The sequence below is a fragment of the Rhodamnia argentea genome, chromosome 10, assembly GCF_020921035.1.
Source record: "Rhodamnia argentea isolate NSW1041297 chromosome 10, ASM2092103v1, whole genome shotgun sequence".
Classification (NCBI taxonomy): Eukaryota; Viridiplantae; Streptophyta; class Magnoliopsida; order Myrtales; family Myrtaceae; genus Rhodamnia; species Rhodamnia argentea.
In genome coordinates this window covers 19121988-19138203 of record NC_063159.1, presented here as the reverse complement: position 1 = coordinate 19138203, position 16216 = coordinate 19121988, and the positions used below count along the sequence as shown (strand labels likewise).

The 16216-nt window shown below is 44.5% G+C and overlaps 2 protein-coding genes across 6 annotated transcripts; both read right to left on the bottom strand.

The window, feature by feature from the left end:
* Positions 1–1001: 1001 nt before the first annotated feature.
* On the bottom strand, positions 1002–8375 carry LOC125312688 (late embryogenesis abundant protein M17-like). Of its 5 annotated transcripts, XM_048271732.1 has the most exons (6): positions 8182–8375; positions 7750–7863; positions 6846–6884; positions 3118–3121; positions 1910–2016; positions 1002–1471 (listed from the first exon to the last, which is right to left on the bottom strand). In XM_048271732.1, the coding sequence occupies exons 1-6, from the start codon at positions 8273–8275 to the stop codon at positions 1197–1199; spliced, it is 633 nt and encodes a 210-aa protein (XP_048127689.1). In that variant the 5' UTR covers positions 8276–8375; the 3' UTR covers positions 1002–1196. The 5 variants fall into 5 exon arrangements, with proteins under 5 accessions (XP_048127689.1, XP_048127691.1, XP_048127690.1 ...); XM_048271734.1 differs by lacking the exons at positions 3118–3121; positions 6846–6884 and having other exon boundaries at positions 7830–7863; positions 8182–8373; XM_048271733.1 differs by lacking the exons at positions 3118–3121; positions 6846–6884 and having other exon boundaries at positions 1910–2023; positions 8182–8358.
* Positions 8376–15171: 6796 nt separating this feature from the next.
* Positions 15172–15893, bottom strand: LOC115747649 (cold and drought-regulated protein CORA-like). Its single transcript, XM_030683879.2, has 2 exons — positions 15699–15893; positions 15172–15482 (listed from the first exon to the last, which is right to left on the bottom strand). The coding sequence occupies exons 1-2, from the start codon at positions 15817–15819 to the stop codon at positions 15208–15210; spliced, it is 396 nt and encodes a 131-aa protein (XP_030539739.1). The 5' UTR covers positions 15820–15893; the 3' UTR covers positions 15172–15207.
* Positions 15894–16216: the final 323 nt, after the last annotated feature.

Genomic DNA, 16216 nt, shown 5'->3' with positions numbered 1-16216 from the left:
GCCCGACATGATTCCCCCACAACAAGAAAACCAAAACAACAGAAGAGATTACTTTGACCGGCAAGGGCCGGTTCTGCCGGGGGGGAGTCGTGGGGCCCGCTCCCCGATTGACCTTTGTGCGAGGCCGGAGGGAGAGATATCGATCGATCCTCGTCCCACGTTCTTCTAGAACCCAAGAAGGGGGCTGAAAACAAGGACAAAGAGAGAATCTTGTCGTCGCCGGCGGAGGCATTGTCAAGCCCCAGACAGCCCTAAGGCTAATTCATACCTAAAGTCCAAAGCAAGATGTTTGTCTGTAAAGTCGAACCTGATTCACTCATGGCTCAAAATAATGCTCTTCGTTTACGATATTATGAGCCGGATAGAATAAATCTTACGTTGGACGATACTCGAGGAGAAGCGGTCCGCTGATATTTCTGCCTCCGGATCACCTCGCCAGCGTGTGTATCTTCTACCAGGCCTGGGCGAAGGCTGAACGTGCTTGGCATCGGGCCGCCGAGTTTTCTGTCAGGCCCAGCCGGTAAAGGAGACCGCCACTTCCGGCCCAATAACTTGATGGAAAAAGATTTAACCCGGCCTGAGGTCGGCCGACGGGTCCAAATGCACCGTCCCCGGTTGTTCGCGTGACGCTGGGTAGCTCGTTCGGTCTAGGATCGAGAGTACGGCAGAGCCATCGTCTGCTGCATCTGCTGAATTTGTATACTTTGCTACTAGAAATTACTACCGTAGCGAATGCAATGATCAGCTCCCCTGTTCACATATAATACTTGGGTCATCAAACAGGAACTCTCGCGCCTGGTGCACGGACCGAACGGACACAAGATGCGCCATCCTCTGTTCGTGTTATCGAACCATCAAAATTACGATACATCGATCTGTACCAATATTAGGGACTTTGATCCGCGAGAATGATCATTGATTAATCGCGGCGGAAGTCTAGTCATTTGAGGTATGGATCGAGCCTGCGCTCATTTGGCCATGGAAGATTAAGGGGACAAGAATTAAGCAAACAGAAAACGATTTTGGTATTTTAGGACAGAAACATGAGAGCTACAACATATTTAGGGTCAACTTCAGGGGATCTAACCCTTGCTTGTTGCGTTGCATGCTTCCCGCATGCAATTATTATTCTCCTTTACACAACACACAAAACTTACTTCTCCTGCACTCTCTTAAAGCACCACACCACATCGCTACTAATTATTCCTTAATTTACACTCTGTAATATGCCACTCCACTAGGTTCGCGGTTTGCCGCCTCTTGCCATCTGGGCCGCCTCCTCGGCTGTGCAGTGCGGGCACCTCCCTCCTCCCCCGCGACGCCCTCCTCCTCCTCCCCAGCCTCCTCCACCACGCCCTCCTCCTCCCCCCCCAGCCTCCTCCACCTCCTCCATAGCCTCCGCCGCCGCCGTAATGGGTTGTCCCTTCAGCCGCTTGGTTTTTCTCCGTCACTGTTTCGGCTTGTTTTGCATCTTTTCCCCCAAAAAGAAAAAGAATCAGACAAAAATACATAGAAAGCAAAGATAGAAAGGGGATTTGTGTGCCGTATGGTCCACTTCTTGACCGGTTTTGAACAAAATTTATGCCACGAGAAGCATATATATATAGAGCCGAACTATTTCAGTATTAGAGAAAGCAGAAAAGCCCGTGAAGCTTCTGCGCCAAGCAACTGCTTGCTCCATCAATTGTCGAAAATGCGAAGCTTCACTACGGGAGTTTTTTTTTCTTTTTAAACGAGAAATAAGGAAGTTCATGACGATCGACATTCGATAATTTGTCCGGAAAACTAGTCCTCTTGTACCCCTGAAAATATCGAAAGTTCCTTCTCCCTTAACCCGTGGTACTTGAATTTGTAGAATTCTGCCGAATTTCTCGAAAGTTTAAGAGGTCTATTTAATGACGAAGCTCACCATCAAGACAACAACCGCAATATTTTCTGCCACAGCACCCGCAGTAGTGTTTTCCCTCTTCCAAATTCCCAGCTCGGGCTTGGTCTTGGTTTTTGTCCGTCGCTGCTGCCTCCGCTGCAACAATTAACCGAACAAAACCCAGATTTTGATTAGTCCTGGGAGACTATAATATCCATGTCCCGATCTCATGGTAGTTCTAGGTTTTATAAGTTTCGAGTTAGTAGTCAGAAGTGTCCCGTCGTCACGACATGTGACCCCCGAGAAACTCCCGTTTGCATGCCCCATGCACGTCGCCAACAAATATCGAACGCCCTATAAAACTTGCCATGTCTCCATGTCGTAACCTACTAAAAAAAAATCACGAAAAACAACTCAAGTATAAACCACGAAATTCAGACACGCAAGCAAGGCGGAGGGTACATTTTTTCCCATCCTTAGACGTCTCGGTGGCCGCCGAAGAGATGAGAACTGCTGCGAACAGGAGGGCCACGAAACACAGCGCCTTGAGCTTCATTTTCTTCGGACCGCAGAAAAACTATCAGAATCGGAAAGACTCGAGTGCTTGATGAGGAAGGATATGCTTGAACAGCGATGGTGAGCCTACGAGCGGTATATATAGCGATCAAGGCATCGCAAAGTGATAAGATCCTGAGTTAAAAGCACCGAGACCGACACGCAGAGCATTAATAAGAACGACGGGCTGAACTCAGGTGGGCGTTGTGAATTCTTGGCGCATAGCACCACCCCAGTTTCAAAGCCTTATCGCTTGGAGCATTGACCGAGCAAGGGACATCTGCAAGCTGAGATTGGAACGACAGTTTAATATTTAAATATTCTATTACTCTTACTCACGCTCAGTCTGATTTTTTTTTTTTTTTACCTAGTATTAAAAGTGAATATATTTAATTAGAGAGGCAAAGAGAATCTGATAAGATTTGAACCCGTGATCACTTACTATGATTGGAACCATTGTAACTGTTCTAAAAATTTAGACGATTAGATGAAGGCGTAATTTATCATTTAATTATTCTGTCGTTGTTAATCAGTCTCGGTTTGATCTGAGATTAATCTTTTCTTCGTTCAGCAAAAGGGAAAGTCGAAGCGATAGAGTTGGAAACGAGCCTCGTGTTGTGATCCGTGCAGCGGTCAAAGAGTCAAATTTGGCAATATATAACCTCGAGTGAGTGAGGCCATGGGGACCTTCAAAGTGGCCCTCTGTACGAGGCAGTCCGAATCTGATCGCTCGGTTTGTCATTTGGCGCACCGGGACGACGATGGTGGGACGACGACGTGCTCACGTGGATCTTGGCCGCGGGAAGCGGTTGTAGGATGGTCTACATATGGACAATATCATCTCAATCGTTAATTATATAGAATAGTAGACCCCACTGAATCGGACGGTTGAAATTAATTCGGTCCATATGACTTAGATACCATACACTAATTTATATCTAGCCGTGCATCGTTATGAGTTATTGCGAACATTTATTGGCCAATAGACCGAAACTTTAAGTCCAATTTCAAGTCTAACCTAAACTCCTTTTTTTGTCTCATAAAAGTTGGTAATCTTTTATGTGACAAAAAAAATTAGAGTAAAATGGAAACTGGACCCAAAGCTGGGATGTTTTTATGAGATAAAAAAAAAAGTTTAGGTGAGAATTGAGACCAAATCTAAAGTTAAGGGATTTTTATGGGGCAAAACATAATTTATGATAGAATTGAGACTGCATCTAAAATTGAGGATTTTTTATGATACAAAAGGTCGAATTGAGACTAGAAATAAAGTTGGAGGTTTTTTAGGTATTACACCGTTCAGAAAATAATATGTCATAGTGATTGGGATGATAGATTGAATCCACCCTAATGACGATACACGAATAAAGAGTATGAAAAGAAAGTATACTAGTTTTGATATGTGCAATGGTTTCTTTCATCCTGTTTGCAAAAAATTTCGATTCCTTTGATCAGTCGGCTGATTGATGGCTCCAAAAAACGAGATAAGTTTGGATGAATGACATACTCAACAAGGTGTAGGGAATTGAAGTTAGGATTCTTACTTTGTTACCCCGTCGCAGTTGAGCGCACGATGATTTGTTTCCAAAGGAGAAAATTGTCAAAAAAGTCCTAAACCTTTCACACTTTTGTCAATTCAGCTCTAAACATTTTAAGTTTGCCGATCTAATTCTAAACATTAATTTTCGCTTTGTGCCGATTTAGTCGTATTCGCTGAAAATCGCTGACGTAAATGCCGACCATCCTACGTGACACCGCCGGTGCTGATATGAATAGTTTTTAAATATTTTTATTTGAAAAAAAATATTTTTTTTTGTTATTTTTTATTTTTTTGGTTTGTTGGCTCCATGGCCGACGACCTCTGTCGGATTAGGGCCGGCAAGGGTCGCCGGCCCCTAGGCAAGAGCCGACAGGGGTTGGCGATCCTTGTGGGTCCCCGGGTGAGGACCACAAATCTCTCGCGACCAAAGGCTAGGGGTTGCGACCCTAGCCCTCGCGAGCTACAACGAGGGCGTCGTGGCCCTCGCTCGCCCTAGCCGTCGCCAGATCTGGCCATGGAAACCCCTACCATATCCGGCCATGGCAAGGGCGAGCAAGGGCCGCGACCCCTCGCCTTCAGCTGCTAGGGATTCGCGACCTTAAGGCAAGCAAACCAAAAAAATCAAAATCAAAATCAAAATTTTTAAATAAAAATTTAAAAAAATTATTAAATATTATCGCCGGTGGTGCCACGTATGACGGTCGACCTCCACGTCGGTGATTTCCGACGAATAGTACTGAATCGGCACAAAGTGAAAAGGTTTAGGACTTTATCAAGAAACTTAAAAGGTTTAAGACCGAATTGACAAAAATATGGAAGGTTTAGGACTTTTTTGACAATTTTCCCGCTTCCAAAGCTTACCCTATTGAAGAACGGCACGAAAACAATGTGTTTCAATGTGTTGATTTTTGCAGGAGAAACGACTTTAGGGTTATCTTTCGTGTATAATCTTGTATAATCTCGAATGTTATCCGTTCCGCGTTAGAGTGGTCATCTGCTATGTTATATACTCTGTTACTGGAGAGCGTTACCGCAGTGAAGGACCTCCTTGTGCTTTTGTTTTCATGGAATGCAAGGATCAGCTCTTTGTTCACATATAATACTCAGGTTACCAAACGGGGCCTCTCGCGCACGTACTCTCAAGTCCGAATGACACGAGGCGAAATTTTTGTTCGTGTTGTCGAACCATCAAAATTACCAAGGCTTCAATATATACCATTGTTAGGGACTTTGCTCATCCATTCTATTATTAGCAATATTGGGGTATCTACTTGATTCTGCAGGATTATTCATTTATTTCCTTTTGATATTGCATATCCTTGAGTGATTATATTTGATATCATGTTGTTGCGCGTCGAAATCCTTCGACGGGGCATTGCCTGTTATAGGTTCTAAGCCAAAATTGACTATGGCCCAAAAAGGGTTACTTACGCGAGAATCTTTTATCGAACTTAATCCGTTCGTTTTCCGAAAAGGAGTTCTGGGTCGATTTTGGACAGAGAGTGTCAAATGCAGTAGATTTACACAAAATGCGCGTTACAAACAGGCTTTCGACAACTTCGACGGCCCAATATGCGCGATAGTAACGTGATGCGACCCTGGAATTGAATCGACGGGATCGGGGATGATGTAGGACACAATGCTGGAATTTAATCAACAGCACTCGACGGGGGATTGTAGGACACAATACCGGAATTGAATCGACGGCATCGGACAAGATGGGTGAAGGGTGCAATACCGGAATTCAATCGACGTTATCGAACCTAGTGAGTAGACGTCGAAATCTAATCGACGACACCTAACTCTGGATATGATGCTCGCCGGAATTGAATCAACGACGGGAATCTAAAAGCTATAACTAGGCTAGGCTAAAGGCTAAAGGCTAAGAGCTTAGTTGAAAATGCAAGTGTTTTGGATTTGTTGTGTGTGTGTATCTTGCTACTGCGATGTATTTATAGGCAAGCTCTTTGGTAACCGCCGAACGGTTTCTTCCTTTTGCCCCACGCTTTGCGCTTTTCCATAAGCCACGTGGATGACGGTTTCCCGGTCTTCGTGCCTTTTCTTTTTACCTCGTGGGGATTACCACCAACCGCCTCGATCGTGGCCTCCCTCCGCGCGCTTTTTCTTGCTCTAGAAGGAAGTGGCGCCAAAGTTTACCCCGACACGTGGCACCTTTCCGATTGGTACGTGCACGGCTTCGGTGTTCCTTCCCGTAGCTGATTATCGCTTCCTCACGTGCTCGTCACGAGTCTTTCTTGGATTACTTTTAAGTGTCAACACATGTTTATCTTAATAACTATTAATAAAGCCTATAAATAAGCCCCGTATACTCTTTTCTATACAAATCGAAATATAATGAAATTCCTTATTTTTCCTTCCGTTCATTATTCTCGAGTACTATAATGGCAAGAACGAATCGTCAGATGTTAATTAATAGCGGTGGAAGTCGATCCTGCGCTCGTTTGGCTGTGGAGGATTAAGAGATCAAGAATTAAGGGAACAGACAACACTTTATGATATTTAGGACAGAAACATGAGAGCTACAACATATTTTGGGTCAACGTCAGGGGATCTAACCCTTCGCTTGTTGCATGCTTCATGCATGCGATTATTATTCCTCCTTTACGCACACAAACACACTCCTCCTACTGTCTTAAAAACGCCACTCCACGTCGCTACTAATTATTCCTTCCTTTACAGTCCGATTATTTGCCACTTGCTACGTTCACGGTTTGCCTCCTCTCGCCATCTCGGCCAACTCCTCGGCTGTGCAGTGCGGGTAGCACCCCCGTCCTCCCCCGCCACCCCCTTTGCCGCCTCCGCGCCCTCCGCCTCCCTTACCGTGCCCTCCTCCTCTGCCGTTTTCGGTTGTCCCTTCGGCCGCTTGGTTTTGCTCGGTCACTGTTTCGGCTTGTTTAGCATCTTTTCCCCAAAAAGAAAAAAGAATCAGACATAAATACATAAAAAGCAAGAACGGAAAGGGGCTCTGTGTGCTGTATAATGCCCTTCTTGACCGGTTTTGAACAAAATTCATGCCACGAGAAGCATAAAAATATATATAATAATAATTCTAGCTTTTATAAGTTTTTTAGCTCATATAGTCAGATATGTCCCGTTGTGAACGCTGAGTAACTCCCGTTTGCATGCCCCATGCACGTCGCCAACAAATATGGAACAACCCTATAAAACTTGCCACGTCTCCGTGTTATATAACCTACTGGAAATTATAACGAAAAGCCAAAGCATGAACCACGAATTTCGGACCCCGTGAACAAGGCAAAGTGTACATTTTTTCTCGAACTGGTGCCAAAGAGACCAGAACTGTTGCGACTAGACATGACCAAATGAACCGTGGGCTCGGAATCGGCCTGGAATTGGCCCGTTGACCGGGCCCACGGTTCCAACCCGGAACCGGAACCGGCCCGGAACCGCCAATTCCAACCCGTTTTTCTTTTTTTTTTTTTTTTTAAAAAGGGAGGAAACTTGGGAGAAAAGACCCATTGGGCCTAGGAACAGGCGGTTCCGAACCGGAACTGGAACCGGCGGTTCCAAACCCGGAACCGGAACCGCCGGTTCCCGAATCGGAATCGGCGGTTCCATGGAACCAGCCATGTCTAGTTGCGACCACGAGGGCTGAAGAGACGAGAACTAATTTTTGGGAAAATTAGTCCTTTTCTATCCCCGAAAATATCCGAAAGTTTTTCTCCCTTAACCCGCGGTACTTGAATTTGGAGAATTCTGCCGGATATTCGACAGTTTAAGAGGTATATCTAATGACGAAGCTCACCATCATGACAACAACCGCAATATTTTCTGCCACAGCACCCGCAGTAGTGTTTTCCCTCTTCCAAATTCCCAGCTCGGGCTTGGTCTTCGTTTTTGTCCGTCGCTACTGCCGCCGCTGCAACAATTAACCAAAAAAACCCAGATTTTGATTAGTCCTTGTGAAATCATGTTATCCATGTCGATCCCTGATCTCATAATAGTTCTAGGTTTCATAAGTTTTGAGTTAGCTCATATAGTCGGAAGTGTCCCGTTGTCACGACATGTGACCCCCCCGAGAAACTGACGTTCGCATGCCCCATGCACGCCGCCAACACATATTGAACAACCCTATAAAACTTGCCGTGTCTCCATGTTATAACCTAGTGGAAAATATAATGAAAAAACCGAAGAATGAACCGGGAAATTCGGACACGCGAGAAAGGCGAAGTGTTACATTTTTCCCCGTCTTTAGACGTCTCGGTGGCCGCCGAAGAGATGAGAAGTGCCGCGAACAGGAGGGCCACGAGACACAGAGCCTTGAGCTTCATTTTCTTCGGACCGCGAAAGATATCAGAATCGGCAAGACTCGAGTCGAGTGTGTGATGAGGAAGGATACTGCTTGAGGAGCGATGGTGAATACATGAGCGGTACATATAGCGATCGAGGCGTCGCAAAGTGACGAAAACCTGAGTTAAAGAGCACCGAGACAGACGCACAGATCATTAATAAGCACGACGCTTGGAAGCATTGACCGAGCAAGGGACATCTGTATCGGCTGAGTTGGGAACGACTGTATGGCAGCAAACTGGAAATGAAATTTGGATTTTGTTGGTAGGATACCATCTTTGATTTCGTGTAAAAGACTATTCGAATATTATGTCTCCGATCGGCCGACTACGTCCGCATAAATGTCGGCCAGCTAAAATTGATCGGATAGATTGAATTGATAAAGGGATACAAAATTTTTTCCGTTTTGTTCAATCGAAGCGATAGAGTTTGGAAGTAGCCTCGTGTTGTGATCTGTGCCGCAGTCAAATAGTCCAATTTGGCAAAAGATATAACTTGAGTGAGGCCATGGGGACCGACCTTCAAAGTGGTCCTCGTGCAGCCCCCATCTGATCGCTCGGTTTGTCCTTTGGTGCATCGCGGGTCGACGGCGGGACGATGACATGCTCACGTGGATCATGGCTGCAGGAAGCGGCTGTACAGGATAGTCTACAGATCTCAATCAAATGTCGTGGTAAATGCTCGATTTCGAAAGTTTGAATTATTAGATGGATAAATTTTGTACATAAGAATTTCGTGGAATTTCGTTGTCAAACGATATGGGATGACGTTACGGCTATGAGTGCTTTTTCTTCTCACCTACGTTAAATTAAACGAGATACTCGCTATCGTAGCCGGACCGACATGCATAGATTTTTTTGTTTTTGGGCCCTTTTCACGATTTCAAGAAATAATTCCGCTTGAGGTTTCGTCCTTTTCTTGTGCTGCGGTGTGACCGGAGACACGTCGAGGGAGTGTTTGGTGAACAAGTAATGAAATGAATGCGACGCTTCTTCTGGGCAACGCGCCACGTCATCAATGCAGAGTCGACGGTTCTAAGCCACGTGCTGCCCGGTGTCGTCCTGGCTCGCACGAGGGCGGGACTTCCAGAACCCAAGTTAGGCTTCGCGAGATTCCTATCGTGTCATCCCGTGTCCGTTCTAAAATGCATCTTAGTCATTAGGCTTGACGGTGGCGTGGCGTGGCGTGTTCAAGGCTCCCCCGTGCTGCTTTTAGATTAATGAGCAGGGCAGTGCCCTCGTAATACTAAATAACTTTTATAATTGGAGCTCGTATTTTATTATTAATTTGATTTTCGATTCACGAATAGTGTCTGTTATATATAATTTTTTTTTCTTATAATTGAAAGTAAAAAAAAAAAGATGCGAGGTGCTGATGTGAAACCCTTTATCGGATATAGTTCTAGCTTAAAAGAGAATCATGATAAATCTTGTGTCTTCATTTTTTTTTTCTCTTTTTTACTCTTTATTTCGTTATGGTTGTGCACCTAACCATAGCAAATGTGACCTATTACATGTTAGGGATATTAAGAGTTCGTAAATCAAATAAATTTGACAGAGTAATGACACGGGAATGATAGTTTAATTAAGTCGATAGACCTCATTCGACGACCCAACAAGGATATTGTCCCAGACTTAACGAATAAGTTCGCTAGATGATTCTAATATGGATAGCAATTATGTTACAGGCTTTTCCCTAGTGCCACACCCGATAGCAAGAAATACCATAGTGTCTTGGCAACAGCCTAACATGAGAAAATCACAAGAAAAGTTTTAAGTTTATTGCATTTACGTCAATTCGGTTTCCTATGTTGCCGCCCAGCATTGACGTACACAATTTTTATGGTTTTTATTTTTTTAAAATTATTTTATCATTTTTTTTATTATATTTGTCTTTTTCCTTCTTACTCAATCGGTCATCAAGCCTCAACAATGGTCGGCGATTGGCCACAAATGACGATGGGCGATGGACAAGGGTCGGTCTTGCCAGCTTCTCCCAAGGCTCGCCTCCCCGAATATGGCAAGGGACAAGCCTCGCCCGAGGCCGGCAAGGTCACTCCTCGCCAAATTCCCAAGAGGTCGAGCCTCGCTCAATGCATGGTCATCCCCCACCAAATCCCGACGAAGGTGATCATGCCTAAGGCCGACGAGGGTCACCTGGCCGATCGTTGGCTATCCCAAGGCCTAGAGATTGGCGGAGAAAGAATGACCAAAAAATGAAAAATGTAAAGAAAAAGGAACAATTAGAAAAAAAATATGTAAAGAAGTCCACGTCAACGTTGGCCGTGCAACATGGAACGGTTGGTATCCACATTAGCAATTTTCGACCAAAATTAATTGGATGAACTATATTGGCAAATTTTTAAAAAGCTTAAGACTAAATTAGTCAAATTAAAAGTTTTATGACTAAAGTTGTGTAAATATAAAATGTTAAAAAAATTATGGTAATTTTCCCAGCTTTCCTCGGACACAACACCAAGTGAATGATGGCTTGCAAGGCAAAAAGACTAAGGAATGAAAATTCTTTAAACTTCCGATACTGTCCTTTTTAGGGACGGAGATCTTGTAGATTGAATTTGAATTTTTTGAGGGGAGGGCAAGTCAACGATAGTTAGTTCGATGATGCATGTGCCACAAATCGGTGGTATCTTGCCTTCTCACACGCATCGGGCTTTTGGAGAATCTTCCCAAGTGAGCCGATTCTTACACACACACACACATGATATCCGGCTTTAGGAAAACCTTCCCAAGTTAGCCTATTCTTACACACACACATGATACAAGGGTCGTACAACGACAACGAGAGAGTATGGGAAGAAATCACGAATTGTATTTCAAATGCGTACGTTACAAATGAGGGGATGACCCCTTTATGTGATGGGATGACCACCCCTTTATATACACAAGAATGGAGACCTCTTGTCTCCTCGGCCTTTTGTCTTTTTCCCCTTGTCTTATATGTGCCTTATCTTGCATGGTTCAGCTACCATGCTTTGTCCCATAAGAATTGTCTCTTATGAGACACTTCGGGTGTGCATGGTAACAATTCCGATCCGAAAAAGTGATTTTGATTAAAAGTATTTTTTTTTATTCTGTTCCCTATATGAGTTTTAGAGAATTAGAACATGTTTGATAACCGCACAAAATTTCTATTCCCGAAAACAATTTATCTTCCCAATTTTTGTTATTTAGGTCAAATAATTACATAGTCACTTTGTAAAATTTCATCACACATTTCGAATTAGCCATCAATCTATGCTAAGTGTGGAGCCACAACATTCAGGGTGACTTAATCACAGGACTCATGAATCAAGACCAAAATGTTTCCACCCTGTGTTTTGAAAAGCATGCAAATGAAAAGGAAAACAACATGAGCATGAGGGCGGGCAAGCATGAGCACGAGGGTGACTCTCGCCTAGGATCGCGAGGCGATCTCAATGATCCTGGCAAGGGCCGCCCCTAATCGGGCTCGATGAGGAGACAAGGGACAGATTCAAGTCGTGCGAAACTCACCAGATTCATGCGACGAGGACGACGGATGGCAACGGTGGAGTTGGCGGGTCACAAGAGCGGCAGATGAGGGAGTGAATTGAGACCTCATTCTGTTTTAGGCTAAGTAGTACCGACATCGGCACACAACGCGACACGACACATCAATACGTCATTTCTCAACAAATAAAATATTTCGATACTTTGGGACACGTTGTATTTATCGTGTACTTATAAATATATTAGTGGTGAATTTCTTCTTATTATTCTTATGTTAGAGATTCACGATTAGGTTTTTTTTTTAGGTGGCTGGGTATATTAATATTAGGGTGATTGGATATATGACTTAGGTATATATATTTGTAATAAATTTACATTTTGGCCTCCTTATTTAATGAAAATACTTAAAATTGACACCGTGTGTCGAAATGGTCTTGTCTAGACGCTGGAATCACATGTCGCTAGCGTGTCCGGAGCGCTAACCACGTATCGGTCGTATGCCGAAGTGTATTGGAGTGTCGGCCACGACACGAAGACTCCTAGAGAGTGTCGGCGTTTCCTAGATTTTAGGTCGAGGGAAAGTAATGAGAGAACTTAAAGAGAAAGGTGAGAAATGTGGGACTTCACACAGCTTTGTATTTCTGAAAAGTGATTCTTTTTTTTAGAATTAACTTTTTTTTATTCTTGTTTTTGCTTCAAAACTGTTTCCGGTAATAGAATCAGAATCAGAATCATGTACGTTACCAAACCCGTTTCTCATCATTTTTCATTCCGGGGAATAGAATCGGAAAATCAAAATCGTTGCCATGCAAACCCTTTATCTCTTTTATCACGTAGGGTTTCACCAGATCAAGGTCTAGTCACTACATGCATAGTCCCTAGGATGGTTCTGAAAGGGCTTGGACCATTCAAGAGTCATGCTTAGCCATGCATCTAGCCACCTTTGGTCATGCTTGGCTGGATCAGGTTATTTGTGGGTCACAAGTGCTGGGGTCTAGCCCTATAGAAGTTGCCTATGAGATCGCCTTCCATCAGGTTTTTAAGATTGGAGGCTTTTATAGTGCTAAATAAAAAGATCCTTAGCCTGTCGCACGTATTACAATCCATTCCTTGCATGATAATCTGTTGGGATGTGATACATGTGTGTCTTAATCATCGAGTTTAGTTGTCCCCAATGCAAGTCTTTGGTAGCGGCTGCTGTAGCCGCCCCTAAAAACTTAAGGGAAAATTTCAAAAGAAAGTCTCAAGTGCCCTCGTTTTTTTAAATAAAGATTTGAGTAGACTTTGTTTCAAATAAGGGTCTTAAGTACCATTTTTATTTCAAAGGAGGGCCTTAGTAAGAGTATTTTTGTCTTTTTACATTTTCTTATTCTTTTCCCATTTTTCTTTCCTTTTTTTCCTTTTTTTCTTTTCCCTTTTTTTTTCCTTTTCCCTTGTTTTCTCTTCCCACAGTCGGCGACTGTGGACCGGGCGGCCTCCCCGGCGACTGGCCTCGCTTGCGGCCGTGAGGGAACGTCTCGCCCAGCCTAGGCGAGGGCCGACCTCGCAATAGCCAGCAAGGGGAGCCCTTGCTAGATCGGGCGAGCACTCGCCTCGCACTGCCCAAGGCCGCGCCAATATCATATGCGCCAACTGGAGAACGGAGCCAATGATTCTGTCATGCTAATATCATCCGCACCAGCTGGAGCTCGCTCCAATTGACGCAATTGGCCGCATGGATCAGCTCGTCGAAGAATTCGAGCCTGAGGGCGCTTGATCCGACGGGGGAATCAGCAGATGAGTCGAGCAGGTTTGGGAAGGAGTCGGAGAGGGGGAAATCGTGGGGGAGGAAGTGACCCGGAGGCTCGAGGTGGAGGTGGTGTTGGCGGTGGGGAGGATGAGATGGAGGCAGGAAGGCGTCGGACGGACAGACATGGGGATTGAGCTTGAATGGAGGGGCGCAATCATCATGACGGCCCAAGTCCTTCATGATAGAGTCCCAGTCCAGGGTCTGGAGCACGTCCCACTAGAGGGCAGTGGAGCCATCCTCGGCGTCGCCGTCGCCGCTTCAACCCCCCGGCAGCGAGGATACTTCGGGGGATTATCAGACACGGAGCTGCGGAGGTCGAGGACAGATGTAGGCTCGTAGCACAGGGGCAAAGGAGAGGCGGCGTCTTGCTGTTGGGAAGTGACAGGAACTCTCATAGCTCGGCGCGACGCGCTCTTTTTGCCTTGTCCCCTGTCGATCGATTGTGGTCTGGTTTTTGGTGTTGGGTGGAGAGATCTGAGGTTGAGTTTCTATGTTTGACTTAGAAATAGTGGTGGTGAAGGAGAGACGAGGACGAGGGGAGTTTGGTGGAGATGGAGGGGAAGAGAAAAAAAAAGGAAAAAGGAAAGTAAAAAAAGAAAAGGGCAAAAAAAGGAAATAAATAAAAAAATGTAAAAGGATAAAAATATCCTTAATCAAGCCCTTTTTTTTTAAAATAAAGATAGCACTTTAGATCTTTATATGAATCAAGATCCACTTCAGGCCATTTTTTGAGTAAATGAGAGCACTTAGGACCCTTCTTTGAAATTTTCCCAAAACTTAACAATGGGCTTCACGTCTGGCGGCGAGTGTATTGGTGATGAGGGACGAAGAGCGCCTTCTCGTCACTGATGATCAGCTGGGACAAAGCTTTCTCGCTTTTAGGGTGGACTTTACCCGTTGCTTTGCTCTCCCTATTTTAGTGAGTGGGGTCTCGCCCTCTCTCTAAATGCATATATGGGTTAAAGACATGAGTTTATGACACATTCGACAGGTCTAAATTAAGATATGATACTTTTCACAAATTTTGAATTATGACTAAACTTGAAATCTCATGTAACGGTTATGAAATAAATTTTGCTAATGTATAACTTGTACGTAAGAGATAAGTTTATGTACTATAATTTATCTTGTTAAGTTAGCAGAATCTCAATCCTTGATTTACCAGAATTTATATAGCTTCATCATGCATAGGGAAATGCTTCCCTGACAGCTGTTAGGGATGGTACAATTTCAACCGTAAATCCACACACCATCATTACGTATTTTGCGTAAAACTCTCATTGATTGAAAGATCATATGATCAGAAATATCTGACGGTACTATCAGACTTTTAGACTAGCAGATTCTTTTAGGTTATTGTAGAAAATATGGCCATCGAATTAATATGCTCGGAAAAAATGAACGTTGCCAACCCAAGATCAAACACAAACACTTGCACATTTGATTGAAGACACTCCGTACACGCATCACAAACTTTATTCATTACGCGCTAGGCAGTCCCCTCGTATCGCAACACACCATAATACGAGGCATTTTCTGCGTCTTTAGCTAGTGCAAACACCGGTTGCACATTTGGACCGAAAAAAAAAAAAACACACCGATTGCACATGCGATGCCCGGCCTTGTTGTTGCTCTTCTAGTTCTGAGGTTTCTCTCCTGGCTTGGTCTCAGCAGCCTCGCCGGCGTAAGTGCAGCATCTGCAACCTCCGCCGTAGTATCCTCCTCTGCCACCACAGCAACCGTAGCGGCAGTGACCTCCTCCACCACCGCCGCCATGGTATCCTCCACCGCCGCCGCCGCCATGGTATCCTCCGCCGCCGCCGCCGCCATGGTATCCTCCACCGCCGCCGCCCGGGTATCCTCCTCCGTACCCGCCGTACTTCGCATCATTTACATCATTCGTCTCTGTGGTCGCGGCGGATGTCGCTGCACACAGAAAAGCGAAAGTTTAACCAGGCTTTAGTTCTTCAGTTCTAGGTACTCATGATTAGGATTATCCCATGGTGGGCGAAGAAATGTTTGAGCACTGTCGATTGAACCCTAATCATATCATACTATTTCCATGAAATTAAACAATTGCAGTGCTTCAGAAATAGGGAGATGGGTCAAGAAGGAACGTCATGCGAAAGAGCTCACCATGTTCTTCCTTGGACGTAGTCCCAGCCAATTCTCTTGCAGACACCTCCGAGGAGATGAGAAGAACACAAGCGACCAAAACACCCAGCAAAATGAAAACTCTCGAACTCATCTGTTCTCCCTTTTTTGTCTGTCCCCTCGAAAACAAGTGAAGAGCTCTCAAGAAAGAGAAGTGTTCTTCGTACCCTTTTCAGGAGTCGTTGATGAGAAGGGAATGCTTCCTTCCAAGCTTATTTATAGGCGGGAGAAGGTATGGAAGTGCCTCGCAAATGGGTGAAGATTGCATGTGAGACCTGCACACTCGTTATGGATTGAGACCCCACACCATGTGGTTGATCTTATCTCTTTGATTTGAATCCACACATCAGATGAGAAAGCTCGTCTTCTTTCTACCTTATTGTTTTTATCATGAGATCGACGTTGGATGTGCATTTTTAGACAGGATCGAAGCTCCCTCGCTTTGTACTTTGCCTCAAATGGCAACTTCTCGTGCTATATAGATAGAGTTA